The sequence below is a fragment of the Lactuca saligna genome, chromosome 4 (genome assembly GCF_052625555.1).
Source record: "Lactuca saligna cultivar CGN05327 chromosome 4, ASM5262555v1, whole genome shotgun sequence".
Classification (NCBI taxonomy): Eukaryota; Viridiplantae; Streptophyta; class Magnoliopsida; order Asterales; family Asteraceae; genus Lactuca; species Lactuca saligna.
This window is the reverse complement of record NC_136420.1, coordinates 95,131,934-95,154,327: the sequence shown is the minus strand read 5'-3', so window position 1 is coordinate 95,154,327 and position 22,394 is coordinate 95,131,934. Positions and strand designations below refer to the sequence as shown.

Genomic DNA, 22,394 nt, shown 5'->3' with positions numbered 1-22,394 from the left:
AGCATCCTCTTGAGCTTTCTTTATACTCTCCACAATTGTCGAGACAACTTCAATTCTCAACGATCTTGGCCTTTTTCTCTAAACATTAACTTTCGGACTGAGAGCATCAACGACAACATTAGCTTTACCGAGATGGTAAAGTATCTCACAGTCGTAGTCCTTTAGTAACTCTAGCCAACGTCATTGCCTCACATTCAACTCATTCTGATTAAAGAGATATTGGAGACTCTTATGATCAGTGAAAAGTTTTCACTTCGTGCCATAGAGGTAATGCCTCCATATTTCCATAGTGAAAACTACTGCTGCCAACTCCAAATCGTGAGTGGGGTAGTTCTTTTCATGCGCTTTTAGCTGTCAAGACGCATATGCTATCACCTTTTCTCTTTGGGTCAAAACAAAACCCAACCCAACCCAACACTAGACGCATCACTATAAACAACAAAGTCTTCAACTCAGTCGGGTAGAGATAAAATCGGTGCCTCACATAGCCCCTTCTTTAGCAACTCGAATGCTTCCCTATGCTTATCACTACAAGCATAAGCAGCTCCTTTGTGGGTCAAAGCTGTTAATGGACTAGCGATCGAAGAATAGCCTTGGATAAACCTTCAGTAATATCCAGCTAATCTTAAAAAGCTTCGTATCTCTGTGGGACTTTTCGGTTGTTCCCACTTCATCATAGCTTCGATCTTGGCTGGATCAACCATTATCCCTTCTTGGTTGACCATGTGACCCAAGAATTGGACTTCTTGAATCCAAAAATCACATTTGAAGAACTTTGCATACCACTTCTCCTTCTTCACAACCTCTAACACTTCTCGCAAGTGTCTGCCATGCTCCTCTTGGCTTTTTGAGTGAATCATAATGTCATCTATGAACACTATCATGTATTTATCAAGGAACATATTACACAACCTATTCATTAAATCCATGAATGCTACTGGAGCATTGGTTAGTCCAAATGACATAACCAAGAACTCATAGTGTCCATATCCAGTTCTGAATGTTGTCTTCTCGATATCTTGTTCTCTTACCCTCAGCTGATGATATCTTGACCTAATATCAATCTTTGAGAAATAGCTCGAACCTTGCAATTGATCAAACAGGTCATCAATTCTCGGTAATGGATATCTATTCTTTATCATTGCCTTATTCAGCTCTCTGTAATCAATGCACATTCTCATTCTCCCATCTTTCTTCTTTACAAATAACACTGAAGCTCCTCAGGGTGATGAACTAGGTATAATGAAACCTTTGTCCAATAACTCCTAAAGTTGCATCGTCAGTTCCTTCATCTCCGTTAGAGCTAATCGATTTGAAACTTCTGCTATTGGCGTGGTTCCTGGTAACAAGTCTATTCTGAACTCCACTTGTTTATCAGGCGGTAATCCAGGAAGATCTTCAGGAAATACTACCGGATATTCACACACCACCAGAATACTCTGCACCACCTTCTTTTCCTTTTTATCATCGATCACGAATGCTAGATACGATGTACATCCCTTGGTCAAACACTTTCTGGCATTCATTAGGGAAATGATTCTAGAATTTGCTCGACGTTTGTCCCCGCACACCATAAATGACTCTTTCCATGGCGGGTTTACTTTCACTATCTTCTTTCTGCACAATATTTTGGTATCATTGGCGCTAAGCCAATCCATTCCCAGAACAATTTCGAAACCATTAAGTTCTATAGGCAATAATTCCTCATGGAACTCATTCTCATTCAAGTCGATGAAGATGTTTTCCATGTGATGGCTAACAGGTACAAACTTGCCACTAGCAACTTGAACTAATAAAGCATTATCTAGTCTATCAACATGCAACACTAGTTTTGTACCATACTCATACGAAATAAAGGAGTAGTTGGCTCCAGAATCAAACAAAATTTAAGCAGGTAATTCGTTTACGAGAAAGGTACAGCCTCAAGTGTCTTCTGAAAGGCTCTCGCCTTTGGCTTTGGTGGAATGTTAGGCTTTGCTGCCTCCTTCTTTCTTGGACAATCTTTCAAAATGTGCCCCTCCTCGTTACATCCAAAACACATCCTCTTATTGGATGGACACATTTTGGCATAATGCCCAGTTTTTCCACACTTGTAGCAAGTCACCTCGTCACTATATTTCCCAAAGTGCTTTTTCTTGCACTTCTCACACCATTTCGCTTCGCCTCCCTTTCCTCCAAACTTCTTGAATTAAACTTCGAAAATTTCTTTTTCTTGTTGGAACCTGAAGTTCCTTCAAAGTTTCTCTTTTCATTAACTTCAACTTTGTTGGTGGTTCTTCCCTTGATCATGTCCTCAATAGACTTTGTTGGTGGTTCTTCCCTTGATCATGTCCCATGGAATTCCCTTTGCGTATCGGTCTACTTTTGTCAACTCATCTAGAATGATATGCAAAGCAAACTCCATCTCGTCTATAAAGGCGTTTGTATAATCGTCAACTGACATGCTGCCCTTTGTCAATGTCAGAAATTTTTTCTCCAACTCTAATATATTTTGGGCCGAGCAAAACTTGCACTTGAAGTGCACCAAGAACTCTGCCCATGTCAATTGTAGTGGTTCATTAGGGCTTAGGGTCTTCCCCAGAGTGTTCCACCAGTGAACGGCTCCACCCCTGAACTGATGTACAACGAACGTAGTCTGCAACTTGCCTCTACAGCCCAAGTCATGAAGGCTAACTCCGTTTCGGAGATCTAATCCATCACCCCGATCGGGTTCTCCTTTCTAGTTAAGGTTGATGGGTTGTAAGTCAAAAAGTCCTTGTACTTGCATCCCAGTCCATCATTCCTTCCTCCTTCCGAGTACCCTTCATTCAATTCGGGCTGCTCAACATGCATAGAAGGTTCTTCACGATTCTGCTGAAGCAACCTCCTGGTTTCCTTCATCTAACGATCCAACATTGTCTGAATCATCATTTGCACTCCAGCCATTGTTATTGGCTCCGATGCTGCAACTACAACAGGTATTTTCTCAATCACAGGTGGTTGATTCCTGTTCTCATTTGCCTTTCCGAGTCTGCTTCTTGTTTTTGCCATTGTTGATCTATACACCGAATAAGGTGAAATTTAGATCTTCATTCACGATAGATATTAAAATCCTCCATATCACTCCGAAACGTTTACATGCTAGTTCTAATATCGTAACCATACACTTAGAATCCTAAACACATAAGGTTTCCTGATCCAGTCAGCAACAGACCATAGATCAGAACAAATAATATCATATATGGCAACATATAACATTTAGCACATAAAAGCATATTAGGAAGTTTTCCTAATATATACTAGTACTCGTGTCTAAAATATAACAGACATACATCTCACAATATTCAATTAGCATTCTAAGTTTAAGTCTAGAAATCCTACAAATTCCTAGTTCGCTTAAACTAATGCTCGGATACCAACTGTGACACCCCAAAATCACGACCATAAAAGAACGACTTAATTTATGCTTTTAAAATAATTTCAGAGTAATCCTTTGATTAAAAGTGTTGCGGAATTTGTTCCCAAAACGAAATATGATAAAATAAGATTTACCAAATCATTTTTTATAGAAATGTTCCAATAAATAGACCAAAAACATAAACATTACAAAATAGACTTTACAACAGTTCAATATAACAACAAGTCTATAATCCAAAAATAATCTTGACAAGTCATCCAACTTATGCTTTGGCACCACTACCTGTAATACAAAGAAAACTAAGTGGGTCAGGCTTGGGAGCCTTGTGAGCATATAGGTTTTCAACCTACAATAAATAATTATTTTTAATTCCACCAAACAATAGTAAACCAATTACCCATTCCCGTAATTCTCACTTTACGTCCCTCAGACAACTAACACAAGGGACCTAGTCTAAGAATATTTCATCGGGGCGACAACACATGCATTCGGGGCTTTGCAAGCAATATATGTCAAATAAGGCAACCATGAGGGGGATGGAGTACAACGAATAAACACCCAAGTTCATTAACACCTACAGGTGGCGAGCCTGCTAGAGTTCCACATGACTGTCTAGAAAAGTTTGTGGCCGTCATCTAAACTCCGCTAGATGAGTGAATCAAAAACAACATCCAGACCTCTCTTCATTTTAACACACATCAACTATCTACCCATGCTTTACCCAACACTTTTGTAGATAAAAATACATATATACAATTTAAAATTAGTATAAAACATTTATTCAACATTTATTTCAAATAAACAAATAATGCATAAACACATAACACATATTTTATATAGAATACTTTGTATCAGTGTGTTAGAAGAAAAGGGATATACACCCATTTCAAATAAACAACAATATATATATATATATATATATATATATATATATATATATATATATATATATATATATCACATAATTCGTATTTCAAAGGAAATACTTCATATTTATGTGTTAGAAGAAAGTAACCACACACTCACTTGTTAAGACGATGCTCGGACAACACTTCGGCTCTTCAAGTGGAAATTCTTTGATGGATCCGGGATATCTTCACACACCGGACCTCTCGCGGGCAGAGCTTCGGCTCGGTAACTCTTTTCTTCTTGGGATCTTCGGGCTTCGAGACTTGCTTCGGGTGTTGGGATGATAACGGGGCTTCGGGGGTACTTCTTTGCACGTAAGTCGAGGTAATTAGGGTGAGAGAAGGATGAATTAGCAACTTTGGCCGACTGCCGCTTCAAATCTATTTACAGGGAAAATTTCTCATTTTCGACATTGTGAACAGTGTTTTCACATTGTGGGCTTGAACTTATTGCATGTGTCATCGTCTACTTGCTCTATCAGGCTCCAGAAGGCGTCAGAAGTCATGCCACATTGTGGACACTGTTTCCACGTCGTGGCCACTGACACAACTTTTGGGTTCGCGCCCCGAACTTCAGAAATTCATATCTTTTGCATACGAACTCTGTTTGAGATGTTCTTTATATCGATGCGTAGGTGAGAATATGCTCTACAACTCTCGTTTAGACTCTGTTGGCTAATTTTGACTTTATTTTTAATATATTATAAATATATTACTGTTATATTATTTTTAGTAGGCTGGAACAGGAAAACTCCATTAGAAATTCATAACTTCTTCATCTGATGTCCGTTTTCGTTTGTCTTTCTGTTGCTGCACTACTATTGATGAGATCTTCAATTCTCATTTAGAAAGTTTTGGCTATGTATCGCTCAATCTCAGATTTGAACTTCGGGCTGTCTACTGTTAAGCTGAAACTTCAAATAATCATAACTTCCGCATACGTAGTCAGATTTGGGCGTTGTTTTTATGCACGCTCGTGATTTAGTGCATTCTACGACTTTCGTTTAGATTACTAAGGCTAAATGTTGCTCTATCGTAAATTCACATTTTACGTCACTCAGCGTCATGCCGGTTCTGTCGCGAAACTTCGACAGGTCATAACTTCTTCGTTATAACTCGGATTTCGACATTCTTTATATCTCTGGAATCATTGTTTCAACCACTACAACTTTATGTAAGGATATAGGACTTATCTCATACTTTAATTTTGACGCTTATTTTATTCTTAATTAATTAAATTATAATAATTAAGCAAATAAACACATAATTCACATCATACTCAAGTATTTCATCATTGTTACTTCAAAAAGAGTTACAAAGGTGAACATAGACGATTACATCAACGTGAATGCCTAGCCTAGAAACGCTGGCATTACATCTATGCCAAGACCTAGGAGCAGTACTAGGAGCACTTGAGGGAGATGCTGGAGACTTTAAGGAGGGAGATACTTTCTGCAATGTTCTCCAAGTGTGAGTTCTGGTTGTGCATGGTGCAGTTTCTACGCCACCTTGTCAACCAGAATGGTATTCTGGTTGATCCGACCAAGGTCGATGCCGTGATGTGGTGGTAGCTTCCGATGTCTCTATCTAACATCTAGAGTTTCCTTGGTCTAGCAGGTTATTATCGGTGATTCATCTAGGATTTCTCGAAGATAGTTTTTCCTTTGACTCGGTTGACAAAGAAGACAGTCACATTTCGTTGGGGGTAGCTTTTTGTCTGATTAGGTGTATAAGCCAATAAATATAATTGGTATGTTCTTGATTTGATTGGAGCATTGTCCTTTTGGGTCGTCTTCACTCTTGCAACTTGATAGGATGACTAGTGGAGAGCGAGTAGGATTTATTATTTGAAATAATAAATTGGCACTCAAATGATTTTATTAATATATTACAAGATTAATATATTATTTGGAAATCATATTATTAGTTAGTAATTAATAAGAAATTAATTTTATATTAATTTTGGGATTAAAGGAACTAATTAATAATGGAGGGGTTGTGTTGCAAATCATTGATAGTTGCAAAACTAGGCTAATGGACTCCTTAACTAGGAGTGGAAGAAATCCTATAGGAAGGCCCTATAGATTTCGTCCAAGGCCTACTATTAAGAGGTCAATGGGCTGCTTAAGCCTTAAGAAGGAAATTAGTGTTTCCTCCAGAAACCCTAGCAGCCCACAACTATATAAAGTCCTCCATATAATGGGATTTTCGGCCGATGCACACTAGATTGAAATCCTAGCCAATTTCCTTGTCTCTCCTTCTCATCATTTGCATTGGGTGTTTCTGAATCCATTAGATGTGCAACACTTGGGACACTAAGCTTTCAAGAGTCAAGGATCTTCAAGAATTGTCTTGTTATTACTATATTAGAAGTGAGGTAATGTTCTAACCCTATTTTCATGTGAATTTCAAAAATTGTATGCTAGATCTATGGTTATTGGTTTGGTGTTCTGTTTTAGTGTTTAATTAGTGAAAAACTTAGATCCACAACAATTAAGGTGGCATGATCACATAGGAATGTAGATATGCTCATAACCAATCACTTTTGAGACCTTGCGACAACGGTTTTGCAAGGCATCAATTTTGACCTTGCCCGAGAGTGACAAAGATTTTTTTGGTTTATTGTGATGTGTCGATTATAATGCCCACAGATCCGGGCTAGTCAATTTAGAGGCAATAAGTGTCGAAAACGACTTTTCGGCGAAAGATTATTTATAATAAATAGTCTTAACCAAGTTTTATAATATGTCTCAAGGTTTCCGTACATATAAAGAATGCCGAAATCCGAGTTATAACGAAGAAGTTATGGCCCATCGAAGTTTTAGGGCAAAACCGACACGACACCGGGAAGTGTAAATAGTAAATTTATGATGGAGGGATTTTTAGACGTAGTGATCTAAACCAAAGTTGTAGAATATGTTAAACCAATAACATCCATCAAAAGAACGCCAAAATCTAACTTCGTATGAGGAAGTTATAATTTTTCTAAGATTTGGCTTAGCAGTGCACGATCCGAAACTCGAATTTTAGTTCAAGCAGTTTTTGGCTTACGCAACCTAAATGAGAGTTGAAGATCTCATTAATAGGAAGTCAACGGTAAAAAGATAGACAAAAACGGATTCCGTATGAAGAAGTTACGAATTATTCGCTGTCATTTAACATTCTAAACACCTCCTATTGTTAAATTTGAGATCGGCCACAAATTAGTCAACATAGTCTAATTGAAAGTGTTAGATCTTGATTTTACCTACGCGTTGAAAAAAAGAACGTCGAAAATGGATCTCGTATGCGAGAGTTATGATTTCTCTATGTTTGAAGGCTGATACGCAATAGGGGGTGACGTGGCACCACCAGAAGGCTGCCACATGCCCCAACTCGGAGAGTAGGTCCTCCTACTCGGCGAGTCCATCAGGAATTCAGCCTATAAATAGAGCTTCTGGGTTCCCCCATTTCCCACACCGTTCCCCACTTCTTTCTCTCTCTAAACTCTCTCTATCTAAGCCTCCCTAACCCCCAAAGCCTAGGGTAACTCCCTAGCACAAGATGGAAGCCCCGGAGCGCCCGACAGCTCCGAGAAAAGAGCCTTTCGGCTCGTGAACGCTGCTCCAGCGAAGCCCGATTTTGTGAAAAACTCGCTGTATTGAGTTACGCCTACACTATTTTTAATATAGCTTCTAATTAATTATAGTAATGTTATTAGGACCTTATAATAAGTACTGGGGCTGTTATTATGGATTATATAAGTATTGTTTAACGCTTATATAATAGTAATAATAGCTAGACTATTAATTAGTCTCAGTGAATATTAGACTAAACTCTAGTGGTAATGATACTAGGTTTTGTCCGAGGAAAATTGTTTTAAGAGTAACGAAGTGCTATCCGAGTACCGAGTCACCACCTTACCAAGTGAGTGCATGGTCCCTTTCATCTTACACATAGATATGAAGTATTTAATATAAATTACATGCTGTGAGTGCATAGCTACTTTCATCTTACACATAGATATGAAGTATTTAATATAAATTACATGCTATGTTTGCATGTTGTCTGAATACTTGCTGTCTATGCTGGGTGAGAGATTTTTATACATGTATTAAATGTTTTAAACTGTATACGTATTTTTATATCTACAAAATATGTTGGGTAAAACATGGATAGATGAAGGACGAGGGGTGAAAGTTGAAATAGAGGAATATTAGTGGTATGGACCTGGTGCCCTATAGGGGAACATTGGCAGCAATGGACCTAGTACCCTATAGATGAGCACTAGCAGCTGCGCAACAACCTGTAGATGTTGTTGATTGCTAAATAAACTTGGTTGCTAAATAAACTAACTAACTACAATTAAAATAAAAAAAGGGGGGTTTTTTGATTACTTGAAAACTAAAATACTTGAATAACTAAAAACCTTGCAATTAAGCAAGTTGATGAGATGCTCAAAGGTTGGGAATAATTGGTTAACTAAGGCAATTCAACACAATGAACATTTGTGTGTTTATCATTAGGATCTAATACAAAGCTTATCCTTCATCCCAAATTGGTTATAGCAATCATGAAGCATGATATGCCAAGATTCCTCATAGGTAGTATGGAGGTTGGGGAAGCCCACAACACACCTTCTTAATTAAGATCAAGGGTCAATGGAAGCAATTAATCCCAAGAAATCAATTAGCCTTAAGAATGAAGGAATCCCCAATTCCAAGAGGATGTCAAATGCATACACATCCATAAAGGAGATATGATTCATAAGCTAGAGATGATTTCTACCATCATAAAGCCTTTGTTCTAGATAAATTCAATGATCCAATGCAAAATCAATGAAATAAATCAACCATTGCTCAATCAAATACTAAGCTCATGATCAAAGCATCAAATAAGCATAAGAATTGCAAACTAGAATCATAAACATGGAATAAATTGATAATCAACATAAATCCTTCAAAACCCACAAACATTTATTGGTTTTCAGCCAAAGTCAACCAAATAAGAGTATTAGCCACTCATGGCAACAAAGTAACAAGAACAATAATCTAACTGCATAAAGAAACTACCTAAGATTTGGAAAGATGAAAGGAAATGGTTTCTAGATCCTAAAATCGCCTCTTGCAGGTCTCTAATGGTGGAAAATCGTGAATGAGCTTCTAGATCTGATCCCCAAGGGTTATGGCAAGCCAAATGACCAAAATGCCCAAACTGGGCAGTTGCGCGGGTACCCGCGCGATGAAAATTCTACCCGTGCAAATGTTGCTGTAATGCTATTGGTCCACCAAGCCACTCCACCCTTCCACTACCAAAGATTCCTTTGGTCCCCCCTCCTTGTCCATGTAATTTGAAATGCACCAATCATCATTTAGCCACCAAATGGATGCTCCAAGCCCAAAATTTGAATTTTATGATCCATCTTCACAAGCCCAAATAATCTAAGCCAATAACTTTCAAAGCCTAATTCTTCCTCTTTGATTCCGCCAAGCCCAATAATGCCTCGGGAGCCCACTAAGCCCGTCTCCAATCAACCCGCAACCGCAACAAGCACCGAAAAACCTACAAAATATCTCATGCAACATAACAAGCACCCGGTACGATCCATACTAAAGAAAAATAAATAAAATACAATGCATTAATGATAAAAAGATCTAAAAATCTAAAATAAACTAATAAAAATAAGGAAATAAAATAAGCTATCAAATCACCCCAAGCTTAAACCTAACTTGTCCTTAAGTTAGAACAAGACTAAAAATGAGCTCGGGATGAATTATCTAAAAAGGAAAAAGAAAGATACCATAGAACTTGGTCAACATCAGTCAACATGGTCAGAATTAGTCCTTCATGGACCCTACGCATCTTCAAAATGTTCCCCGCTTTAGAGCCATAAACCACATTCTCAACCACTTGATGGGTGAATAGATCACGGCTGGATGCGGTCGCGGTGTGCAAGACAAAGGAAACAGAGATGCGCCCAGTGGGGGCACTTTAAATCACCAATGTAGACCATAGTACAGGCCAAAGCGTATAATAACGAAATAGGGTTTTGCAGCACAGCCTCCGGGCAAACATCCGGTTTCAGAGGCTTCTCCCTTGTACTATCCTTTACAGTCTACCGTCTCATCATCGGGGCCTTTTCAATCACATTCGCTGCTTGACATCCAGGTTTTTTTTTTTTATTACTTTTGCAAACTAGATATATAACATAAGTCTTGAACTTGGAATCTTCTTCTTGTTGGGTTTCGAGCAATCTAACACTTCCTAAGTGTGCATGCAACCCTAATAAACCTTGGATCTATGTGTGTCTAAATACATGCAAAATAATAATTTTCCAAGGTTTATAACCTATCTAACATGGCATGGGGAACATTTCAACATAAAAGAGTTAGATGAGATTACATACCTTTTGGTGAGTTTGGTTCTAAGGAGTTTGAGGGCCAAGCACCAATAGTGTGAATGCCTCAAATGGAATCACAAACACCACAAACTCTTGGAAAACTTTGAGAGAGTATACACCTTGTATAAAATCGGCCACACACATGCACACACACACTAGTTCACTAGTTTTTTCTTTTAGGCTCCATTTCATGCTCCATAAGCATGCTTATATAGTGTGCATGGTTAGGGTGAAACCCTAATAACCCATGTCTTTTCCTTTCCAAGGATCCATGGGTTAAAAGCTCCATGGATCATCCATGGACTCCCACATAAGCCTAGCCCATTAACAAATGAGTATTATCCCACACTATATAAAACAAATAGCCCAAAATCTAATTAGTCTTCCTTTTAATCTCTAAATTAATTCATAATTAGTTTAAGACTAAAACTAATTAAATAACGTAACTTCATATTAATATATTATAACTCATAATATATTAATAAACATATGTGTATAACTCTCATAAAATTATCCATAATAGTTTGGATGAGATGCAACCCAAAAGGACCATGCCGGTCGGGTCAAGTATATACCAAATAAGTTATGGACTTAGACACCTTATCCAACAGACTCCCACTTGGATAAGTCTAATAACTGTATTTGCCTATAACTTCAGGAACCAACCAGCAATCGTAGCTCTCGAAAACTCCCTCGAACAATGAAGACTCTGTCGAACTATGAAGTGCCATTTTAGATAAGTGATCACATAATCCTCTGTTCTCATGATATCAGCCGGACAAACACATGGAACTATGTCTTGCTTATTGTCTAGCAGTTGTTTCTCGATTTTCCGATTTGTTTGACGAAGAACTTCACTGAACACATCGGTTTAGTTCTGACCAGGCCTGGTACATGGGTCAACACAAAATCATCGAGGGGCCCAGATATCGCTTCTATTTCTAGAAGGAACAGATAAACTTCGACTGATATGCTTGTTCTACTACTTATTGAATTGTACACAAAGGCATGTTTTATAACATCAAGTTACTGATGTGTTTATGTGCAATCAATGCACAACCAACTCATAGGTAACAACTCAGATCTCTAGGTTTGAAGATTTATATGATGTTATCGTCTCACGATCACTCGAGATAAATTCCATGAAGTGATACAAGTGAGCATGGGTTTATACCAATACTCATAACTTATGAGTACTCATAAATGTTGTAGCAACCATTGCCATGTCTAAACACCTTTAAGGCATCTACAAACCCAATTCATGACAATCTTGATTCATACCTACTTCCGACGTATGATCGATTGTGGAGGTTTGAATAAATTAATTATTCTGGAAGTCAAAACATGCAAAACTGAAACAATAGTAAATAATTGACAATGATAGTAACACTTTACTCATAAATAAATCACAAATTTTATTCATCATCAAACGTCGATTACATTTTACAAGTTTCAGGAAAACTATCTAATCTGTAAAACTAATATCGTCCCTCAGCCCGATGCATCTCGCATGCTGAAAATGCTTAACCCTCGTCAGTCCCTTCGTAAGGGGATCTGTAGGATTCTCATCCGACGATATCCTCGTTGTCACAAGTAGTCCTTCTTCAATCTTGTGTCTTATGAAGTGATATTTTCTGTCAATGTGTCGGGATCTGCCATGATCTCTTGGTTCCTTGGCTAAGATAACCGCACCATTGTTGTCACAGAAAATCTCTATAGGTTCCTTAATAGCTGGTACAACTCCAAGGTCTCCGATGAAGTTCTTTAGCCATATCGCCTCCTTCGCTGCTTCACTCGCTGCCATATACTCTGATTCACAAGTCGAATCAGCCACCGTATCCTGCTTGGAACTCTTCCAAGAAATTGCCCCTCCATTTAAGGTAAAGATCCAGCCCGACTGAGAGCGGAAATTATCCCTATCAGTCTGAAAACCAGCATCACTATACCCTAATACTTTCAAGTCATCACTACCACCAAGGGTAAGGATCCAATCCTTAGTCCTCCGCAGGTACTTGAGAATGTTTTTTACCGCGGTCCAATGAGCCTTGCTAGGGTTCCCCTGATACCTGCTGACCATGCTCAAAGCAAATGCCACATCAGGACGGGTACAAGTCATAGCATACATGATCGAGCCAACTGCGGAAGCATACGGTAATTGGCTCATCTCAGCTATCTCTGCCTCTGTACTCGGACTCTGAGTCTTACTCAGTTTGGTATTGCTTTGGATCGGTAAATCTCCTTTCCTGGAATTCTCCATGCTGAACCTTTTCAACACCTTATCCAAGTAGATACTCTGACTAAGTCCAATTAGTCTTCTACTCCTTTCTCTTAATATCCTTATCCCTAGGATATAGGTAGCCTCCCCTAGGTCCTTCATAGCAAAGCACTTCCCAAGCCAGGACTTAACCTCCTGCAAGGTTGGGATGTCATTTCCTATGAGTAGTATGTCATCCACATATAGTACCAAGAAGCTAACTATACTCCCACTAGCTCTGACATACACGCAAGACTCATCTTCGCTTCTCGAGAAGCCAAACTCTTTTACCTTCTCATCAAAACAAAGATTCCAGCTACGAGACGCTTGTTTTAATCCATAAATGGATTTCTCAAGCTTGCATACTCTATTAGGGTACTCTGCACTGACAAAACCCTCTGGCTGATTCATGTACACATCCTCAGCCAACTTTCCATTAAGGAAAGCAGTTTTGACATCCATTTGCCATATTTCATAATCATGAAATGCTGTAATGGCTAACATAACCCTAATAGACTTAATCTTTGCTACCAGCGAGAAGGTTTCATCATAATCAATACCTTGAGTTTGAGTAAAACCCTTCGCAACCAGTCGAGCCTTATAAGTATGCACTTTCCTTCCTTGTCTGTCTTCTTCTTGAAGATCCATTTGCACTCGACTCTTTTACGGCCTGGTACATTGTCAACCAAGTTTCAAACTTGATTGTCATACATGGACTGTATCTCGCTGTCCATAGCCTCCTTCCATTTAGCAGACTCCGGGCCTGCCATGGCTTCCTTAACACTGCTGGGTTCATCCAAATTTACCAGTGTACTATCACTAATAAACGTATCACCTTCCGTAGTAATATGGAAGCCATAATAAAACGAAGGTGTGTTCTTAACCCGTGTGGAACGCCTCGGAGGTACAGACTCGTCAGCTGGATCAACAGGAGTTTCCTCCTCAGGTTGATTGCTAGTGTCTGAGGTTCCTTCACCAATTGATTCTTGAATTTCTTCAAGATCAATCTGCCTCCCACTATCTCATTGGCTTATAAATTCTTTCTCGCGAAAGATCCCTCTTCGTGCTACAAAGACCACATTCTCACTGGGTCTGTAGAATAGGTAACCGAAGGATTTCTGTGGGTAGCCGATGAAAATACACCTTTCACTTCGGGGTTCAAGCTTATCATGAGTTTCACGCCTCACGAAAGCTTCGCAACCCCAAATTTTGATGTGGTCCAAATTGGGAACCTTCCCAGTCCACATCTCATGAGGTGTTTTGGTAACCTTCTTTGTAGGGACTAGATTAAGGATATGGGCGGCAGTCTCTAAGGCATACCCCCAAAAAGAGATTGGTAACGAAACTTGACTCATCATAGAGCGAACCATGTCCAACAAGGTTCGCTTACGCCTCTCAGCTACACCATTCAGCTGTGGTGTCCTGGGAGGAGTCAATTGTGAGACAATCCCACACTCCTTAAGATAGTCAAGGAACTCGGTGCTAAGATACTCACCACCTCGATCGGATCGAAGCATCTTAATGTTCCTGCCCAATTGATTTTCTACTTCCTGTTTGAATTCCTTAAACCTTTCAAAGGTTTTGGACTTATGTTTGATTAAGTAGACATACCCATATCTACTAAAATCATCAATAAAAGTCACATAATACCGATTAGCATCCCTTGTGGCGGTTTTGAATGGCCCACATACATCAGTATGTATTAGGTCCAACAAACCTTCACCCCTCTCACAAGTTCCAGTGAAGGGTGATTTTGTTATTTTTCCAAGTAGACAAGATTCACAATTATCATCCGATTTAAGGTCAAATGATTCCAAGACTCCACTCTTTTGGAGTTGGCCTATGCGTTTCTTGTTTACATGTCCAAGACGACAATGCCACAATGATGCTTTATCTAGGCTAGTAGAAGAATCAATATACAACACATGATTTCCTAAGTTGTCTACAATCGACATAGTTTCATACACACCATCACAAGGTAATGCTTTAAAATAAAACACATTATTAAAGAAAGCATTAATACCACCACATTCATTATCAAACGAAAAGGTAAAACCTTGTTTGTACAAAGCATGAAAAGAAATAATATTCCTCACCATTTCAGACGAGTACACACATTTATTCAAATCTAATTTTAACCCATTATTAAGCAACAAAGTATAAACTCCAATCTTGGAAACAGGTGAAGCCTTCCTATTCCCCATGATCAAGTTTATCTTCCCGTGCTCCACATCCTCACTTCTTCTTAGGCCCTGCAAATCAGAACATATGTGAATACCACATCCTGTATCAAGCACCCAAGAGTTAGAATATGTTGAGTAATTAGACAATATAGTGTAAATACCTGCATGGGTGGGTTTCACTTTCCCATCCTTTAGATCCTGCAAGTACTTACGACAGTTTCGCTTCCAGTGTGCCTTTTCATGGCAATAAAAGCATTCAGCATCCTTGGGAATGGCAGAAGGAGTGGCAGAACCGCTCTTGGTCTTTGATGAGGAGCCTTCAAGAAACTTTCCCTTCGTACCCTTCGAAGGGTGCTTCCTCTTCTTCCCTTTGCCTTGCCCAATAGCTAAAACAGGGGTAGATGTTGGAGTAGGAGTAGTAGAGGTAACAACCGCTTTACCCTTAAGACCGGTTTCAGTGGTCTTCAAGAGTCCTTGAAGCTTGCTTAGGGTAACTTCCTCCTTGTTCATATGATATGTCATTCGAAAATGATCATAACAAGAAGGCAAGGAGTGCAAAATGATGTCAATTGCCAACTCCTCAGGGATGTTAACATTCAGCTTCAGCAAACGGTCCACATACCTTTGCATCTTTTGCATGTGGCCAGTGACGGATTCACCGTCCTTCATGCGGGTAGTTATTATGGAGGAGATTATTTCATACCGCTCCTGACGAGCACTCTGATGGTACCTTTCCATCAGGTCTTGGTGCATCTCAAAAGGGTAGAAATCTTCATATGACTTTTGGAGCTCGACTGTCATCGTGGCCATCATGATACATGCCACCTTAGTAGCATCTCTCTCATGAGTCCTGAATTCAGCGATCTCCTCAGGAGTAGCAGTAGACTCATCAAGTTCTTTTAACTCCTTATCGAGGACATATTCTTTGTCCTCATAACGAGTAACCATCCTGATGTTCCTAATCCAATCCATGAAGTTGGAACCATCAAAGATGACCCTCCCACAAAGATTCATGAGAGAGAAAGAACCAGTTGAGTTAGAGCCTGAAGCATTAGTGTTGGAAGACATCTGAAAAGAGAGTAAGTTTAGAATAGATATTTAGGATCCTTAATAAGACACCCAAATGTAATATTAAGGCTAGGATCCAATCAGAATATATTACACTTAGAAGAGGGATGCCGTAATCTAAGTAATAATATATTTGAAAGGTAGGTGAATGACGATTCACCAATTTCCACCATGAAAACGAAATGATTTATTAGGTTTAATTGGATTTGAAATTCCTAGATTCTTTTGAGATTCATTGAACTTTTTCAATGGCATGTTTCAATCTCGATTGTGCCCTTCAAGTTTTGTGACTGGGATGCCGAGGATCACAAAACAAGGTGTGAATAACCATGCTAATTCACTTGGTACTCTTAATGTTACACCTAATCAATGTGCCGGTTAAACACACACGCTCCATTGATCTATGACAAACATTAAGTCACCCTTCGTGATCCTTACTAGTCCTAGTTAGTGTGCCGGTTAACCACACACGCTCCACCAACGACTTGGTAAGGTACAAAGTGTGAATTCCATGGACTAGCACCATGTTCACATTTTTCCTAAAATAAATATGATTGGGAATTAAAAGAATTTAGTTATTTTATAATATCCATTATACTTTTAATGAGGATTTAAAGTCATTGTTCTACCCGTTCGGCTAACGACCCTCCATCGATCAAGCAAGCGGTGGGTGAGAGTATACACCCATTAAGTCGCCATTTTATAGGCAACAACCTTATACCCACCTTATAGACCGACTTTGTGAATGAGGCCTACTAACGGTAAAACGACTTATTCTTATACATATATATAATAATTAACCATTAATGTTATAAATAGTATAAGGGTTGAATTTTAACTATTAAAACTCTAAGGGTTGGAATTAAAGTTTATTAAAGTGTGTGAAACTTTACAAATTCCAAAACTTGAGGGCAAGTTTTGTAACTTTGCAAAACTCTTCATTTCATAACTTATGAATTAAAGGTTCATAAAAATAAAGACTCTTCATTTTCATGTAACTTATGTGTTTTAAGTGTGTGTTAAATAAAAGTGACCTTTGGAAATCCATAACTTGAGGACAAATTATGGACTCCATTAAAACACATAAATGATCAAGAATTAATTCTAAACAATTCAGCAAATAATTCCTATCATTTTCTAAATTCATAAGAACATGAACATGATCATCAAAAATTCAAGAATTATATGAACACATGAAATCATGGAATTTTGATATATGCTATTGTAAATGGATTAGAACAACCATTACACCAACTAAAATAAGTTTTATAGCACCAAAACAATTTAGGGTAATGTTTCTATTCCATTTCCAGCAGCAAAAGTCGAGAATCTGCACTCTTTCGATCCTACTCGTCGAGTGCATGAACTGACTTGTCGAGTAGGTTGAAGTTTGCCTTGGACTCGTCGAGTCCCCCCAATGGACTCGGCGAGTCCACCATGCAGACAGCAACGATTTCGACTTTTTTCACTATTTTGCATCAAGTATCAAACAAGCAAGCCTAGGCTCTGATACCACTGTTGGGTTTTGAGCAATCTAACACTTCCTAAGTGTGCATGCAACCCTAATAAACCTTGGATCTATGTTTGTCTAAATACATGCAAAATAATAATTTTCCAAGGTTTATAACCTATCTAACATGGCATGGGGAACATTTCAACATAAAAGAGTTAGAAGAGATTACATACCTTTTGGTGAGTTTGGTTCTAAGGAGTTTGAGGGCCAAGCACCAATAGTGTGAATGCCTCAAATGGAATCACAAACACTACAAACTCTTGGAAAACTTTGAGAGAGTATACACCTTGTATAAAATCGGCCACACACATGCACACACACACTAGTTCACTAGTTTTTTCTTTTAGGCTCCATTTCATGCTCCATAAGCATGCTTATATAGTGTGCATGGTTAGGGTGAAACCCTAATAACCCATGTCTTTTCCTTTCCAAGGATCCATGGGTTAAAAGCTCCATGGATCATCCATGGACTCCCACATAAGCCTAGCCCATTAACAAATGAGTATTATCCCACACTATATAAAACAAATAGCCCAAAATCTAATTAGTCTTCCTTTTAATCTCTAAATTAATTCATAATTAATTTAAGACTAAAACTAATTAAATAACGTAACTTCATATTAATATATTATAACTCATAATATATTAATAAACATATGTGTATAACTCTCATAAAATTATCCATAATAGTTTGGATGAGATGCAACCCAAATGGACCATGCCGGTCGAGTTAATTATATACCAAATCAGTTATGGACTTAGACACCTTATCCAACAGTTCTTCTTTTTGTGTTGCTCTTTTTCTTCATTTTTTCTTCTTTGTTTTTGTTGCTTTTCTTGAATCATATTTAATAGGCTCTTATTTTCTTCACTTTTTCAAATTTCTTCATTCTTTGTGTTGCTTCTTGGAAGGTCTAAGGAATTTCACCAAGTAACATAGGACTCCAATATTGAAAATTAAGTGATAGATAGAGGTTAATATGAACACCTAATGATCATCGAAAATGTGCCAAGGTCAACTAAAAAGGGTGGGGAGTGACTCAAAATTGGGTGTTACCGAAAAGACTTGGTCCCAAAAGATGTGAATTGGGGGACCCACTTCAAAGTTCATCAAGCACCTCAATGCAAGGTGTGATAAACAAAATCTATCTAACTATCTACTCTAGACCCTTAGAAAAATGATAACCTATCCTAAAAAGGAGGTGAAAATCTAACTAAACAAGGCTCGGACGAGACTCGGGAGTACTAAGGGGTACTCCCTCCAAAACCAAGATGCGAGTCTTCAATGTCTTCAAAATACCTTACCGGGCTAGTCTTTGCTCGCACACATTGGCATGACCAACCACATCCCTCCGCACCTAGACCCAATCAAGCTACCTGCATCTGACCCCCACACAAGCGGTCTCAAAGTGGTCTGTGAGGCTCAAAACGTGCCCCATTCATCAAATAGAAGGAATTCCATATCAAGACCCAGGACCAATCTATGATTCAATACTTATGACTCGGCACTATGGTACCTATAGGGATGAGAAGACAAGAGAGAACAAAAATGCATGAACTTAAACTAGAATGCATCTAAAAAAAATATGAAAATTAGAAAAGAAAGAAAGAAAATATGCAATATTTTTGAATTTTTTAGCTTAAAATTAAGCATTGTCCTCAATGCTTAGGATGAGAGTAAGGAAGGATCATATCGGGATCAAGATGGAGGAGGCCCGCGAGGATGGTATGGAAGCAACACATGGATCGCATAATGATGCTTCGATGGAGTTCTTGGCCGCCTAAATACACATGGATGAAATCTTGGTCACGCAAAGGACGCATATGAAATGGCTCGAAATTTTCTTATGGAATGACATATTTGCGCGGGTACCCTTGCTAACTTTACGTGGGTGGGGGGCAGCCGCGCGCACATGTCAGAATACATCCCATGTTAGGGTAATTTGAAACTCGGAATTTGCGCGGCTGGGTGTCGGTCGTACAACGGCTGCGCGGGCACCCGCGCGCAGCAATCAGAGAGCACCCCATGTTGGTGTAATTTGGAACTCGGGACCTGCGCAGCTGGGGTCGGTCGCGCAAAGTCTGCGTGGGCACCCGCGCGAAAGTCAAATTTTTGGAAATTTTCAAACTTCACCAAAATCACTGGAAGACTTCTATATGCTTATTTTTATGGCCAACTTCAAGTGTAGAAACACCCAAAACTTCAAACGGGCATTATTTATTTACATTGCATTTATTTAATGTCTTTGCCAAGACATAGTCCCGCTTCCGTCAGCCTTCGTAAATCGGTGTTTCCATTGTTACGTTGTCAAATTCTCCTGTGTCAAAGCCTTCATAAAATAGTTTCAAATGGTGCCCATTCACTTTGAAGATTTGGTTTGTTTCCAAACTCTTGATTTCAACAAAACTAGGATCAAACACTTTTATAACAATAAAAGGTCCATGCCATCGAGATCGCAATTTTCCCGGGAATAACTTTAAGCGTGAATAATAAAAAAGAACTTTTTGACCCGGAATAAAGTGTTTTTGGGTTATATGCTTGTCATGAAATGCCTTTTTCTTCTCTTTGAACCTTTTGAACCTTTTAATTATCTTCTTCTTGACCACTTCCATCATTGGAGGATCCAATCTTCTTTGAGTTTCCCTCTTAGGATTACAATCATCTTCCATGATTATCTTGTCTGTGGATACATTAGGGCTTATCCTATTTATTGGCTCAATCTCATCAACCCGATACAATGGAGAAATGTTACTAGGGTACCTCATTCCTTCAAAGATGTTGAAGTGAATGGTTTCTCCATCAAACTCCATAGTTATCTTTCCTTTATGGACATCAATGATTGTGTGAGCGGTATGCATGAAAGGTCTTCCAAGGAGGATCATAGATGATTTGGAAGGAGTCTTCTCTTCAAGATCAATGACATAAAAATCCGCCGGAAAAACAAGTTGATTAACTTGTACTAACACATCCTCCAACACTCCTCTTGGAGACACACTTGACTTGTTTGCTAATTGAATGATTACTCCAGTTTCTTCCAAAGGTCCAACATTGAGAGATTGAAAAACCGAATATGGCATCACATTGATCGAGGCTCCAAGATCCAACATAGCACTTTCGAAATGCAAATCACCAATGGTACAAGGGATAGCAAATATTCCCGGATCCTTGCATTTGGGAGGTAACTTCTTTTGGATGACCGCGGATACATTTGCATTTACTTGAATCTTCTCATTTGTCTTGAATTTTCTCTTGTTGGTGCACAAATCCTTAAGAAATTTGGTGTAACGTGGGATTTGCTTAATGGCATCCAATAGTGAAATGTTGAGTTGAACCTTGTGGAAAGTCTCAAGAAACGCTTTCTCTTCTTCTTGTTTCTTTGTGGAAGCCAAATGGGATGGAAAAGGTGGAGGTATGACCAATGGTTTGATGGATTTGTTGGAAGGGTCGGGTTGATCAACAATTGGCACAATCGGTTCTTTTGGAGGAACCACAACTTTTGGAGGTTCCACGATGATCACTTCATCTTCTTCTTCTCTTGAAACTCTTCTAGGTTGACTTTCTCCAAGTGTTTTCCCACTTCACCAGGTGATGGCATTCACATTGGGGTTCTTCTCGGTTTGTGATGGAAGTTTACCCCTTTGTTCTATCTTGTTGAGAGCGGTTGCCAAGTCTCCAATTTGTGCTTGAATGGAGGAGAAAGTATTCTTGGTCTCTTGTTGAAATTGGGTTTGACTTTGAGCAAGAGAAGTAACATGTTCTTGAAGGCTCATTTGATGGTTACCACTTGATTGACCTTGTTGTGGAGGGTGTTGGTAATTTGGAGGGTTATAAGAATTTTGTGGATATGGAGGTTTTTGGGATTGGTATTGTGGATGTTGGGGTCTCATCAAAAGATTTGGTGGATTTTGCGTTGGTGGATAAGGGTTGTTGTGGTTATTCCTCCAATTTGGGTTGAAATTGTTTTGAAATCCCGTGGGTCTTGGTTGACTTTGATATCCGCCCATTGCATTCACATCTTCCGGTTCACTTCCAAGTGTGGGACACTTATCCGTATAATGACCCGTCATTGCACAAATACCACATACCATCAGTTGTTGACCACTTCCCACCACCATTTGACTTAACACATTAGTCAAATCCAAGAGCTTTGATTCCAAATGTTGAGTGTTTCTAACTTCACCAACCACTTGTGTAGAATTTCTCTTCATGTCAATTCGAGTCCCAAAATTCCTTTGATTTTGAGAAATGGTACCAAAAAGTAATCGGATCTCATGAGGGGTTTTGTTGAAGATGTCACCACCACTTGGAGCATCAATCATCCTCCGATATTTTCATTCATACCCTCATAAAGTTGTTGAAGAAGTAGTTGTTCGGGTATATTGTGTTGAGGACAACTTGTACACAAATTATTGAAGCGCTCCCAAAAATCATGAAATGTTTCATTTTCCCCTTGACGAATCCCCAAAATGTCACTTCGTTGGCTTGATATCCGGGAGGTGGGATAGAATTTGCTATTGAAGGCCTTGAGTAACTCTTCCCATGTGTGAATAGATCCCGGTGGTAAGTTGAATAACCACTTTCTAGCTTTGTCTTCCAAGGTGAGCGGGAATGCGGTTAACTTGAAATCATCCAATGTCACATTGTCGGGCAACATGCTAACACATATCATATGAAATGACTTCAAATGCTTT

General features: G+C 38.9%; 1 protein-coding gene across 1 annotated transcript; it reads right to left on the bottom strand.

Annotated features, from left to right (window-relative positions):
* Positions 1–19,973: 19,973 nt before the first annotated feature.
* Positions 19,974–22,022, bottom strand: LOC145039928 (uncharacterized). Its single transcript, XM_078987924.1, has 2 exons — positions 21,338–22,022; positions 19,974–21,262 (listed from the first exon to the last, which is right to left on the bottom strand). Exons 1-2 carry the CDS (start codon positions 22,020–22,022, stop codon positions 19,974–19,976), a joined length of 1,974 nt encoding a protein of 657 aa, XP_078844050.1.
* Between the last annotated feature and the right edge of the window lie 372 nt (positions 22,023–22,394).